Source organism: Eublepharis macularius, chromosome 1 (assembly GCF_028583425.1).
Source record: "Eublepharis macularius isolate TG4126 chromosome 1, MPM_Emac_v1.0, whole genome shotgun sequence".
Taxonomy (NCBI): Eukaryota; Metazoa; Chordata; class Lepidosauria; order Squamata; family Eublepharidae; genus Eublepharis; species Eublepharis macularius.
The window spans coordinates 114,963,975-114,978,620 of record NC_072790.1 but is presented as its reverse complement, the minus strand read 5'-3'; the positions used below and the strand labels follow the sequence as shown (position 1 = coordinate 114,978,620).

The 14,646-nt window shown below is 42.4% G+C and overlaps 1 protein-coding gene across 1 annotated transcript; it reads left to right on the top strand.

The window, feature by feature from the left end:
• The first annotated feature begins 1,696 nt into the window (after window positions 1-1,696).
• Window positions 1,697-4,901, top strand: CCN2 (cellular communication network factor 2). Its single transcript, XM_054985017.1, has 5 exons — window positions 1,697-1,864; window positions 1,976-2,195; window positions 2,480-2,737; window positions 2,921-3,132; window positions 3,611-4,901. Exons 1-5 carry the CDS (start codon window positions 1,802-1,804, stop codon window positions 3,905-3,907), a joined length of 1,050 nt encoding a protein of 349 aa, XP_054840992.1. The 5' UTR covers window positions 1,697-1,801; the 3' UTR covers window positions 3,908-4,901.
• The last annotated feature ends 9,745 nt before the right edge of the window (window positions 4,902-14,646 follow it).

The window sequence follows — 14,646 nt, the reverse complement described above, 5'->3', positions numbered from 1 at the left end:
CAAAGCTAAAGGCATGAGCTGAATCAAACAATACATTCTTACCTGTTTCTCGTGGAGGATTAAATATTGTGGGTAAATATTGTTTCCCTGAGAAAAACACGAGGCCCAGTCCACATCCATTCAGTCAAACAGGACTTTTGTCATTTCATGTGCTAAGAATGTCGTTGATGAGGTCTAAATGACCAATCTATTCACTACCAAATATATTCTTATTAGTGTTGATAAAGTGCTCCCCAATGGATTACAAGCAATATGCCAAGCACAGGTCACTGTGCAATCTATTCATTCCAGTTGAGCTTCTGTACCAGGTCCTGTACATTGCAGCCAATGTCACTACAGGCGTGCTTGGTGAATGTCAAACAATAGCCACAGTCCAGATAAAAGTATGCATACCTGAGTCACTACAAATGGGTCTTAAAAACACAGTTCCTCTGTACTTCATTGAAACTCGAGTCTGTTCTAAGTTTAAAGGTGAGGTAAAATTGTTAAAAATAAACAAACACAATGCCAACATCTAGCTACCAATTCCAGAAATGAGGGTCCCCCATTAATGTCAGTGGAGAAGAAGCAGACTGTGCTGTGTCCCTTTGTACACTAGGAGCTCACCCTTCCTTTGCAAAGAAAAGGGCAGTCCAGGCACTCAAAAGTCTTGTCCCATGAGCGTTGATGGGACTCTTTAGTGGTGTAGTGGTTAGAGTGCTGGACTAGGATCTTGGCAACCTACGTTTGACTCCCACTCTGTCACAGAAGTTCACTAGATGACTTTGGGCTAGTCACATACTCTCAGCCTAACCTACCTCACAGGGTTGTTGTGCGGATATAATGGAATCAGAGGGAATGATACTGTAAGATACTTTGGGTCCCCCTTGGGGAGAAAACCAGAGCATAAATATATAAATAAATAATCTTTAAGGGTTTCTTGGCATTGTACATCATGCAGATTTTGAAGGTGTCTGTTTTAAGGTATTCATGTACATCTGTTTTAGGAAAATGTTGTACCCAACTCTGAGCTTTGCTGAAAGAGGGAAAGGAATTTAGAACCCCATTCATTTATTTCAAGTTCTCTATTAAAGTGTAAGGAAATTCAGCGACAAGACATTTTACAAGCAATTTATTTTGGATAATGTGGATTTAAAGGGGTTTCCCCCCAGTCCTCCCTTCAAAAATAACTGATGATGGTTCGAACGTGATATTGATTTTTTTTAAAAAAAATCACAATACTTTTTAAGGAATACATAACCTAGTTTCTTTTTCTCTTTTGTAGTAAATTTGATTTATGTATTTTGGAGGTAGGATGGACACCCACAGAGACCGAATTTTTGTGGAATTCAGGTTTAGTGCTATGAAGGCGCGGCGGGGGGGGGGTGAAAAAGAGACGTATTTTTAAGTCCTATAAATCAGCTCTGTGGTGGTGGGAAGAATCTGGGCTGGACGCTGAAGAAAACTCCCTTTCTCGCTGGTGGAAATACAGCGCCTTTTTTGTGCGTCGAAGTGCGCCAGCTTTTTCAGACAGGAGGAATGCGAAGTGTCAAGGGGTCAGGATCAATCCGGTGTGAGTTGATGAGGCAGGAAGGTGGAGAAGAATGTCAGGAATGTCGCTGTTTGTGTAGGACTCCATTCAGCCGATTGGCGAGTCCGCGGCGCCTGGAGTGTATAAAAGCCGCCGGGGCTGCCTGCTGGAGCCTCAGACAACAGCCGCTCTGCTTTGAGAGAGAGACAGAGAGCGAAGGAAGGCACTTTCCGAGCCGCTCCAGCCCAGCCTCCACGCCGCTTTTTACAGCCCCGGACAAGCCGCCCGAGCATGCTCGCCAGGATGGGACTCGGCAACGTCGCCTTGGCGCTCTTCATCGCCTTCTTCGGCTGGGTAAGTGTCTCTGCTGGCGCCGAGGGCAGCTCTGGGCGGGTGGCAGCGTTTGTGGGCTGTTTCCCCCCCCGTGCCTCCCGCTCATGCCTGCGTCCCTCTCTCTGTCCTCAGGAGGTGGCCAGCCAAGACTGCAGCGGGCAATGCCAGTGCCCCGCGGCGCCTCCCGAGTGCCCGCCCGGCGTGAGCCTGGTGCAGGACGGCTGCGGTTGCTGCCGGGTATGCGCCAAGCAGCTGGGCGAGCTGTGCACCGAGCGGGACCCCTGCGACCCCCACAAGGGGCTCTTCTGCGACTTTGGATCTCCCGTCAACCGCAAGATCGGGGTGTGCACCGGTGAGTCCCCTTTTGCCCTCAGCGCCTGGCGAGGTTTCGGCATGTCCGCGAGTGTAGCAGAGAAGCGGGCATCATCCCTTGCAGACCTTTTCATAGCTTTCCTTCAACAAACCTTCGGGGCTGGAAGACCTCTTGTCTTCCAAACGGTTGTGTCCCTCTTCAGGGATCCCGAGGCAGCCCATTCACTTCCCCACCTTCAGTTAGCTTGGCTCCTTCTGTTGTGCACGGGTGTTCCTTGGGTTTCCCCCACCAGAGTTCTCATGAATGCTCTTTCCCCTTTGCAGCTCGAGACGGTGCCCCCTGTGTGTTCGGAGGCATGGTGTACAGGAGCGGGGAGTCCTTCCAGAGCAGCTGCAAGTACCAGTGCACTTGCCTAGATGGGGCAGTGGGCTGCGTGCCTCTCTGCAGCATGGATGTCCGCCTGCCTAGTCCTGACTGCCCTTACCCCCGAAGAGTAAAGCTTCCTGGCAAATGCTGTGAAGAATGGGTGTGCGATGAGCCGAAGGACAAGGAACAGACTGCAGTTGGACCTGCTCTTGCTGGTGAGTTGGAGGTTTTGTGGTAGAATTGGCTGATCAAGTAGAATGTAAGCATCAGCCTTCTATGGGTTCATGGTCCCAGAACACTGGCTTCCATCTCTTCCTACAACACAATAGTGCTATATTGTGTATCATCTGAATGAGTTCTTAGTGCTAGAATCTAATTTTTTTTACTGTGTTTTTTAGCATATAGACTGGAAGACACTTATGGACCTGACCCATCTCTGATGCGTGCCAATTGTTTGGTCCAGACCACCGAATGGAGTGCCTGTTCAAAGACTTGTGGAATGGGCATCTCTACCAGAGTCACCAATGACAATGCCTACTGTAGACTGGAGAAGCAAAGCAGGCTTTGCATGGTGAGACCCTGTGAAGCAGACCTGGAGGAGAGCATCAAGGTAAATATTGATTCATTTTTCTTCAGCAAATGCCTCTGCTTAGCCCTGTGGCTGGTTTCACTCTAGAACAAATTCATTGCAAATATAGTACAAAATGCAAATGTCACAGCAACTGTAAAACAATTAGAAAGCAGATTTGGGGGGGTTATTAAAAGAACTTGTGACCTGTCCTTAATTTAATATGTTGAAGCTTGCAAAAGTGTCCATGTAATATAACTCTAAACAGATTTACATGGCTAAAAGTCCAGCCAACTTTGCCAGCCAAAGTTAAGCACCTCAGAAATTTCAGTGAGCATATGATCTCCTGGCTGAATTGAATTCAATGTGATTTTAAGACTGGGGAATAGTAAACAGTATCCTGGTTAGAATATATATATATTCTAAACATATGCATGTATATGTACGTATTTGATAATATGAATGGAAATCTTCAGATCTGACAGGTAAATATATGAATTTTGCTTGTTTTGCTCAACAGAAAGGCAAAAAGTGTATTCGTACTCCCAAGATCTCCAAGCCTATCAAGTTTGAGCTGTCTGGCTGTACCAGTGTGAAGACATACCGAGCCAAGTTCTGTGGCGTTTGCACCGATGGGCGTTGCTGTACCCCCCACAGAACAGCCACTCTCCCTGTGGAATTCAAGTGTCCCGATGGTGAGATCATGAAGAAGAGGATGATGTTTATCAAGACCTGTGCATGCCACTACAACTGCCCTGGAGACAATGATATCTTTGAGTCTGTGTACTACAGGAAGATGTATGGAGACATGGCATAAAGCCAAAAGAGGGACTCTTAAACTTGACCGTCAACTTGAAATGATAATTGCATCTCATTTTGTAAAACCTGATCCAATAGCACAAGTTATTTAAATATTTTTTTAAAAAATCAAACTGTTCCATGTGACTTAAGACACAAGTGTCGATTGACTCCAAACTTTGGTTTGAAGGGAAAAAATTAAGATGGACAGTGAGGACCCACAGAAAAACTGTGCCTCAGAATAGAGTATATTGTTTATATTGGAGCGATATGTAGGGATTACTGAAGGAGATACGTGCACTCTCAGACATAGTGCAATTGGAAAAGACCCTTAGCAAGGTTATCCACACTTGTTTTTGTGCCGGTAATTGCTGGACTGAAAACCCGCACCTGACAAGGTGCTAAGTAATGATGTTCTGTTAGCCAGAACAGCAATAATTTTGTTTTATGAAGTTCTGATTCAAATACTTGCATCAAAAGGAATTGGCCTGACGTGTTAGACTGGACAGCTTGTACAGTGAACTTTTCTGTTACAAGCGAGGTTTTTTAATTAATATTGTAAATATTGTATGTGTGTATATATAAATATATTTTGTACAGTTATCTAAGTTAATTTAAAGTTTTATTGCCTTTTTTAAAAAATGCGTTGATACTTCAGTGTTAGCCTCTACTTGTTTAACAGCTTGTCTGATCCAATACATTCAACCATTGAAATAGATAATTGGAGTTCTGTTCAGTTAGTGGGGGGAATAATGAAGTGAATTGATGGTTTGCTGAAAACAGAGGTGCCTGTAGAAGCATTTCATCAAATTGGGGGTACGAAGGGCCTTAATGGCCCCAAATCAAAAAGAGTGGCTCATTGATCAACTACTAATCGTTCCACCTGGAAACCTTTTCTTTCTTTGACCATGACTGTTTTGGGGACAGTTTGTTACATGTTGAGAAATGTGACCAAAAGTTACATGTTTGCACCTTTCTAGATGAAAAATAAAGTATTTTATTTTTTATATAAATTGATTTGCAATTCTTTTGTTTTTGTTGTGAATAACAATTAATACTCTGGAAACTGAGTAACTTTATTTACATTTGCCTGAGTTCTGACAGTAAAAGAGTACTCCCTGTGTACTGATTCATTAGTGAATAAATGTGGCATGTAATTTATCAGGTCAATCTAAGATCAGGAAGTTCTTGAGCAAGTCCAGCATGTTGGTTGCTTAGACTTGAAAATGTACACAGTTTCATCTAGAGTTCTTGAAAGCTAGCCAGCAGCTTTTTGAAAATCATGTTACCCTGAAACTTCCTTTTGCTACTAAAGTGCACTATAGACTACACACCATACTGCTGCAGATAGATGCCTTGTGTTTGCATTAAGTTAAAATTCTGGACTTAACTCTGCTTTTCATTGACAAAAACACGGAATTATACTGAAGTAATTATCTAATAGAGTCAGACCAGTTGAGGCCCACCAATACCACCCAAGGCAATTTTACAATGGCTTACAAATTACAATTACAATGGCTTTCGATGATCTGAATGGGGATCACTTGGCTTCAAGTCAAGCAATTTAACTACTATAAGGATTTCAGCTTTAAACATGTATTCTGAAAAATGGCAGCATGGGAACACTATCATCTGCTCTCTTTTAACTTTTTCAGCACAGTCAATGTGCTCAATGAAATCAAGAGCACAATTTAATGCTTAAGTTCCTTGGCTCTAAAAAGGCAGACACACCTTACTTGGTCTCCATTGCACCCCTGGTTTTCTGTATCTCCTAGAAATACGGCAAAGAGATATTAATTGCATTATCCTCTGATCTTCCCTCACCCCATATTTTGCAGAGAAACAGTTCACCATTTCTGTAAAGAAAAACAATGTTGTGACTCAACCAAGACTGCTAGAGAAATGGTATTCTTCCCCCTTTGATAGGCATGGTTATCTGAGGGAGCATGTCCTACCAGCTTTTCCACTGATGCTAGAGGGAGGGGGACAGTCTCACTGGATTCTATTCCTCATTGTAGCTGTGTGGCTTTTTGTCCCCATGGGTTCTATGAGTCCTGGCATTGTCTTTTCAACTCCCTATTGCACTTACAGAAAAGTTGGTAGGAGCCAGTCCTATATATTCACACTCTCAATATTGGTACAATCGCACAGATATATGACTGAATAACAAATTCAATGAGGGTTCACTTAGAAAAGTCTTCAGTAGAAAAGAAATGGCCTCCTTAGATAGCTACAGCAGGGCAAGATGGGGCTAACCATGCAAGAAGTTAAATGGAAGTGGTTTATAAATTTCTACATCCTCAGTTCTTCGAGAAAGAACTCTGCAAAAGTCTGATTTCAATACTTGAAATGAGTGGCATCGGGTCCATCTGTATGAAAACTTTGTACGCTTTTCAAAGAAGAAAATGCCCTATTAATTCCTGTGTTAAAAATAACTGCAACACTGACAATATCTTCTTTCAGAAAGACAGCAGGATCTCCATTGGTTCTGTGATCATTCCTGTCTCCAAGTAGATAGTCAGGATCCATAATAATGTTCTCTTTGGCCATTGCTTGGCTACCACAAATGCGGTCTTTGGCTATTGCTAGGCAACCACAACACTATTGCCAGCCTTCAAGGGGAAAGGGGGCAGGGTCCTTCTAGGGATGATTTGGCCTTTGAGGGCTGACTCATAAGGACCAGGCCCACCAGGAATCAGAGGGTGACTTGATACCTGCATGCTTCATGACTCACCTAGGCCCAGCTGTTCAACAGCAGCTACTACACAAAAAACGGTGTAGTGTAATGGTTAAAGTTTCAGGTTTAAATCATTAATCTGCCATGGATGCTCACTGGGTGACCTTAGGCCAGTTACACATGGTCAGCCTAACCTATCTCACAGAATTGTTGTGAGGATAAAATGGAGGAAATGAGAATGATATATTCTACTTTGGACCCCCACTATGGAGAAAAGTGGGCATAAATGAAGTAGATAAATAATAACTTTAGCTGGAGATCAGGGGGCGGGGGGTAATAAAAGGATGATGAGGGATGGGAAGAAGAGAAGGAAGCAGGAGAAGTTGAATATATGGGGGTTGCCAGAAGGATGGAAAGAGGAAAGTGTGTGTGGAGGGGAATACAAGGAGAAATGGTTTCCCCTCTACAAGTCCTTGAAGGTTCTCTACTGTGCAACTGGGCCTGGCCTGGCAGTTGGCACCACACAACTGAGCCATAGTTTTCCCACATGGAGGCTGCCAGAGGAAAGGAAGGAAGGAAGATGTGGCAGGGGGGGGGATAAAGGTTGGTTGGCTGGTGGGTGGGAAGTAGAAGGAAGCAGGAAAAGAGGAAAGGCTATGGGGATTTTCAGAGAAGAGATGAGGAAATAAGGGGGAGGAGAAAAATGAGCTGCGTCCACAAGGTATTGCAGGTCCCTTGCTTGTTCTTTCTAAATGATTGAGTAATCTGGAACTGCATTTAAGGAATAAATGCATATTGATCATACATATTAATGCCTGACATTTATGAAACTGGTAATAGTGCACTGAGCTAAAGCACTATATTTGAAACTTGATTAACCCATATGGTAAATTGCTCTTACTAAAGATAATGTCATTTATTGCACAATTGGTTGAAAAAAATCAGTACCCAATATATTTAAGTCAATACAGGTTGTTTTCACATGAAGGTTTTGTTGCAGTTTGGGATCCAAACTGGAGTAGATATTTCTGCAGCATCCATGCAACATTATTCCCTAATGGTCCACTTTCCACGTTGTCCCCTGCTTTGATGTGATCTTTCCCAAATGAGGTTTGATATTATCATTTTGGAAAGAATACCGTGAAAGTACCTTTGCATGGTGTATGGCTAGGAAGGTGCTCAGTTTTTAAGGTCCTGCTGACGTTGGCACCATTTTCCTTGCCTTGGCCCTCTGTCAATGCAATTCCCTTCCCAGTGCCAATGAATGCACAACCAGGAGCAGAAGCAAGGATTGCAAAGGAGGTAGGAGGAGGAGATGCAGGCCTGTGAAGGGGAGGTGGGAGACAATGGAAGGACTATCGCAAGAGAAAGGAGATCCAGGAGGAGGGGAAAGCAGTGGTCAGAAAGGGGGGGGGCAGAACAAAGGGAACCAGAAATGGGGGATGGGGTTTCCCACCCCCTACAAGCCTCAGTTGTGACCAACACAAATAGGTTCTTTTGTAAGCATACTAGTATTCAGATGTTGTGCGGCAATATTTAATTATAATAATAGCCAGCTAAGAATCTCTTCAGGAATTACGATGCCATCCTAAATCCATTGAAGTCTGCTTAGGACGGCATTGTTAGTCAGAAATGATCTACAAGTACACAAGAGAAAATATGTCACTTGTACAGAAACCAGTGGTTTAACTCATAAAGAAATAGGATTCTATTAAGAAAACTGACTTTTAAGTGGCTTCTGTTGAAATAGCACTGCGTAGTTAGGTAATTTGCATTCCGTCTGATTACTGTAGTCTTTCACCAAACACACAGCATGGTAAGAAGACACTCTAGCCATTATTATAATGACAGGTATCAAATCAATGAAAAAGTAGGTTATTCCATCCACTGAACATGCCATAATATTTCGTTGTGCTTTTAGTCTATGATCCCTACCTTCATTAGAAAAGGGCTGGGGTGTGGCTTTTCACTCACGTAGACTCAGCTGTGTTTTATGTTCTTTACATATGGAAACAGTTACCAAGAAATCAGTCCAGCTGGGCTGAAAAAGCAACAGAAAGCTTTGCCCAAAAAACAAGGGGAACCTGAGAACAGAAGTAGTTCAGTTAATATATTTTTTTACTTCATTTTTCCATTTCTTTTTTTCTAATGTCTGCATTTCCCACATATGACCATACATGGAAGTCACCAAAATGCCACATTTAAGCAGGATTTTCAGCCTGACTTAAACAGGAAATCCCAGGAATCTCTCAAGACAACCTTTTCCTAGGCTACAATAACGCCACAATCCAAAGCACACTTTCTGTAGGGTCTCACTGAATTAAACAGAACATATTTTTGAACACACAAGATTGCAGTACACAGCTTTGAGTTGATAAATTATATATTTAATGGGTTAGACTGTTGCCTTAAATCAACAAGCAGCATGCATGCATCTTGTGGAAGCAGGTTTTGCATGGAAGCAGGTTTTGGGTGTAGGACTGCCAACTTTGGTTTGGGACATTCCTGAAGATTTGGAAGCCATGGCTAGGGGGCGGAGTTTGGGCAGGAGAAGGAGCTCAGTGGGGATGTGAAGCTATAGGCTCCATCTTTGAAACAAGGTACCGCAGATATGAATCTGCTAGGGGACCTGATCTCTGTAGTCTGGAGATCAATTGTAACTCTAGGAGAACTCCAGGCATCACTTGGAAGTTGGCAGTCAGGCTTGTAAGCACATGTAGCTCAAGAAATCAGATCCTTGGTGACAGTGCTGATCATCTGTTCAGATCAGAGAAGGGAGAAATATTCACATGGGCATTTTTTATTCCCTGCAGAACCTCGTGTTGACACTCCAGAAGTGCTCCATAAATATTTTTAGCATAGATTTCTGCAGAGCTGACTGCTAATGCAAACTTGTTGACTTCTGCATTTAATGGTCCCTCCTCTAGAAATCTAATATCTGTTATTGGATCTGTTTTTCCACCTTGGATCAGTTTCTCTTTCTTTTATTGTCTTGGCCCAGTATGACAGCAGTTGCTCATACCAACATCAATCTTATATATACATGAGGAAAGGGCACCATTCTTAAATAAAGCAAAAATGTTTCTCTGAATAACCAAGAGCAACTGATACACTGAATAAGACATTCACTTTGGATCTTGCTTTGCATTAGGTTCTACATACCACAGAGTCGAGTATAGGGCGTTTCTCTTTACTGCAGATCAGTATTAAGCATCCAAGGTTGGGACTTTGGTGCCGGGAACTTTGTGCAGGCAAGGATAATTTAAAATGAAAGAAAGCTTTATTGAAACTACTTTTGCATCCTAAGCTAACTTCATTTACACTTTCACTCACAGGGCAAACCAAAAAGTTGCATGCAAGGACTGCTCGAGGAGGGGCTCCACTGATGATGGAGGACAAAACTGCCCTTGTGGCATGCAGAGTCTGCTCCAGCAGAAAGTAGAACTCCTCTCCTAGTTGGCAAGTAGAACTTCCACTGTTTCTTTTTTGCCCCCCCCCCTCATTTGTAGGGCTGATGATGTCACAGTGCCTCTGGCCTGATTCTCTTGTGTCTTTTTCACCTCTTTAGTTCTCTTCCTTAGCCTCCAAAATGCAGGTGCTCCTAGCTCTTTGTTGGTCTTTGCTGACAACTTCATGGCTCTGTCTCAGAAGGCTCAACCCAAGGTCACTCCTCTTAACTTGTAATAACAGTTGGTAAGGTTGCCAGCTTCAGCTTGGGAAATTCCTGGAGATTTGTGAGTGATGCTTGGGGAGGGTAGAATTGGGGAGGAGAAGGAGCTCAGTGGGGGTGTTATACCCTTGTCTACTTTCTGAAGCTGCTTTTTTCTCCAGGTGAGCTGATCCTTGTAGTTTGGAGAGCAATTGTAATTCTGGGAGAACTCTAGACCCCACCAGAAGGCTGACAACACTACCAGTTGGGGAGGAGTGAAGGAAGAGGCCAACTGCAAGGTGATGTTCAAGCACATATCATGTGTATTAGGATGGCATGATAGTCTGTTTCAGGAACCAGGAAGTGGGGGTTGACAATTGACCATTGGCCTAGATGTTACTTGAGCTGCACACACATTTCCCCCATACACTTCTAAGCCTTTCTCTATCTCTAAACAGGCTTAGGTAATTTCAGGCTAAAGTTGCTGAATACACAGAAAGTTTCAGGGACAGTAACAAAAGCAAGTTCTTGATCCTGCAGGCAAGCAGACATATAAGCATTATAATAGAGCATAATCTATTGGCAACCTTGTAACACTCATTTATTGGGTTATAAGCATGTATGTGATTAGGAATGGGCTCAAGATTGGATCCCCAAACGAATAATTTAGCTCCAAAAATAAATCATGTGGAATAAAAGGGATTAGGTCCACATAATTGTGTGAATCGAAAATTGACCTCATTGGGCTACTTCAAATCCTGGGTCAAAAAAAAGGTTCCCTGCTCCTATGGCTCTGAAACATATGAGGTCCCCCTTTGGCTACTGAGAAGTTCATCTGACTCATTTTTATACTCTGCAGGGGCAGGCTACTCAGTAGGCTATTACCTAGGGTAACAGAAGATGGAGGCGCCAGGCCATGCCCACCTAAGCCAGTTGGCAGCCCAGGGCAAGGAATGCACCCGGGCCAGGCCAGGTTGGATGCCTTGGCTGGCTGTCCTACAGTGTAAAAAACCCTTCAGCTGGCCCAGATTCTCTCACCCATCACAATGCCTTAATCATTGGGCTTCAACAGCAGTTAAGAACCTACGATTGTTCATTTTCACCCTTTGCTTGACTTGAAATAACACAAGTCTAGTGGCGCTAAAAGACTAACAAAGCATGTGCTTTAGGGTTGCCAGGTCTCCTTTTTTTAATTAATTTTTTATTGAGCATTCAACAACATAGAAACAACGATATAAATGCACAACAAAGAAGATGGAATTCTTACTATTACAATAATCAAATGCTTTAACCACTTGTTGAACAAGAATTATAATTGTCCTTAATAAGAGGGTCTATTCCTCGTTTCAGTACAGTTTTCTGTTTACAATAAAGAAGGGGGGTTAGAAATAGAGTTATTAAACTTTACAATAATCAATAAACCCTACCTATCATTCTATTATTTATGCATTAAGAATTGCCTGATAGGTAGTATCTGTAGGATATAAATTTTGTGCCATGATATATTCAATAAAAGGTTGCCATTTTTCATAGAATCCTATTGTTTTTTCTTTTCCAAGACAGCAATGTATATCTTCTGTGATTTTTTCCATGATAATTTGGTCCCATATTTTGTCATACCACTGGCTTATAGTTGGTGTTGTTTTGGCCTTCTACTTTGAAGTGATTGTAGTTTTCGCAGCTATAAGGAGACTCCTAATGAGATCTCTTCTAATTGTAGAAATGCTATTATCTAGCCATAGGTCTAGAAAAATTATTAACAGCTGTATCTGCAAAGGGTAGTTAGTTATTTTATAAATGGTTTCTGCTACTACTTTCCAAAAGTTTGATATCTTTTTTCATGACCACCAGCAATGAATATATGTGCCTGTTTCTCCACACTGCCTCCAACATAGTGGGGAGTATTTAGCTGTTATTTTAGCCAGTTTTTTGGGAGTATGATACCAGTGAGTTATGATTTTAAAAGTTTGTAGTTTTGAAGTTGTTACTGAGGAGTTGAATAGTTTTGACTTCCAGATTTCTTTCCATTGGTCTAGAGTGATTATCAGGCCCCAATCTTGTTCCCATTTTGTTTGATATGTGTGTTTTATTGCGACACCTGATGCCAGTAGAATAGAATATACCTTTGAAACCAGACCTTTCTGTGTGTATTTTTCTTGATCTAGAATTTTTTCCAAATCTGTCTTTGGTTTTTTGAGAATGTCTGTAAGATGTATTTGTGATACCATGTAATTGATTTGAAAATAAGTAAACCAAGGAATACGCTGAGCAGTCTTTTTTCAAGTTCTATTTTTGTTGAGATTCTCTCTTTTGATGTTATATCAATTAATCTTGTTAATTTGACTTGCTTCCAAAATCTTTTTATTTGTTGTGTTTTCCTTGGTGGAAACCAATCTTGCATTGTGAATGCAGAGTACCGAGAGATTTCAGGGAGAAGTTGTTTCCTTTGCATATCCCATAACTTTAGTATATCTAAAAAACATCTATTTTGTTTTATTCTTGGAAGGTGACTCCTATTATTACTCCATATGATTTCTTGGTTTGTATATGTATATGGTTTGTATAGGTGACTTAGTATCTGGATCCAGTCATGGTTTTCTGTAGTTTGTAGCAGCTGTAGCGCATTCACTAGTCTAGCTGCTATTGCATAAGTTTTCAAATCTGGGTAGTTAAAGCCACCTTGATGGGTTTTTACCCTCAATGTATTATATGAGATTCTAGATATTTTATTGCTCCATAAGAATTTATTGATCATATTTTGCCATTGTTTTATAATTGTAAATGGTGGAGTTAAGGGAATCACTCTATATAGAAATAAAATTTTGGGAAGAATAAAGGATTTTATCAAGTGGAACCTGTCCAACCAAGAATATTGTTGCTTGTTTTTCTGCTCTAGATCTTGTTTGGTTTCTTTTATCTTTTGGAAATGATTGAATTTCAATAGCAAGTCTAGGTCTGCTGTGATAGTAATACCCAAGTATAGTAGCGTGTTGTCCATCCAGCGGTATTTAAATTTAGTGAGTAAGTTTTGTTTTGTCATTGGCAGGATATGTAAAGGTAGTATACTTGATTTTGATGAATTTATCTTTAAACCAGTCACCTGGGCAAACCGGTATAGTACTTCTTGTAACTGTAGTAAAGAGTTTTCTGGATTTGTAATAAAAAGCAAAAGTTAAGTTTGTAAACTTTAGACTCAATCTCAGTTCTTTGTATTTGCTCATTCTGATGGATTGAGGCAGCTAATGGTTCTAATGGTCTCCTTAACCTCTCGGTGGGAGGGGGGAATCCTGGCACTTACCTGTGTGATCTTTTTGTGTGTGCATGCTGGCAAAGAGCAAGTGCTCTCCCAGTAGGCACAATGATGTCACTTCTGGAAGTGACATCATTGCGCGCCTGGTGGCAGGCATGCTCCCTCCCTGCACAGTGGCAAAAGGCCCCTGCGAAGGGAGGGAGCATGCCTGCCACCAAGCGTGATGACAGCACTTCTGGAAGTGACATCATTGTGCTTGCCAGGAGCGTGCTCACTGTGCACTGACCTAGGAGGCTTCTTGTTGCCCAGGCCCATTCCCTGGGCACATTCCCCCCCCCTCACCAGCCAGGTGAGTGGCTGCAGGGGGCAGAGGCTGAGAGTGGGGGATCCCCTGCCCCATAGAGTCTTTGAGAAATTCCAGAGCATCTTTTGCCATTTCCAATTTAAACCAGAAATGCCAGACCACCAGTGCGCCACCGACGCACTAGGCCATTTTCCCCTTTCTCACTCCCCGATTTCTCCTGCCAGGGGAATTTGCAGGGAAATGCCCATCATACGCAGGCACCTGGCAACACTATGTATGTTTGCCAGCCTCCAGGGGGTGGCTGGAGATTTCCTGGAATTACGGCTGATATCTAGGTCACAGAGATCAATTCCTCTGGAGAAAATGGCTACTTTGGAGGGTGAACTCTATGGTATTATACCCTGCTGAGGTCCCGCCCCTCCCCAAACCCACCATCTCCAGGATCTGCCCCCAAATCTCCAGGAATTTCTCAGCCTGGAGCTGGCATCCCTAGGTTCCAGGTTCTCTTTCATGGGGAGTGGATGAACAAAAGTGTAATTACATAGGATAAACAACAACTACTTGAGGAAGAAGCATTCTAGAGCATGAGAAAATTAACTGACATAATAATAGCCAATGTTTTCCTGCAGCAAGAGATCCCTTGTTGGGTTTTCCAGTTAAGCAAAGTGTTGAAGGAGCAGTTAGGCATTCCTAGAGACGCTTTTTGTTCCCTTAAGGACTGGTGAATTCTGTCCTTCCCTTCATCTCTCCCTATTGCCTCCTGCCAGAATACTTTTTGCTGGGGCAAGGCATAGTGGTTGTCCAAAGCCCTGCACACACAAATGTCTTCTTGCTATCTCTGAAAAAACTGCAGTTTACTGAGAAAACAGACACAGTGG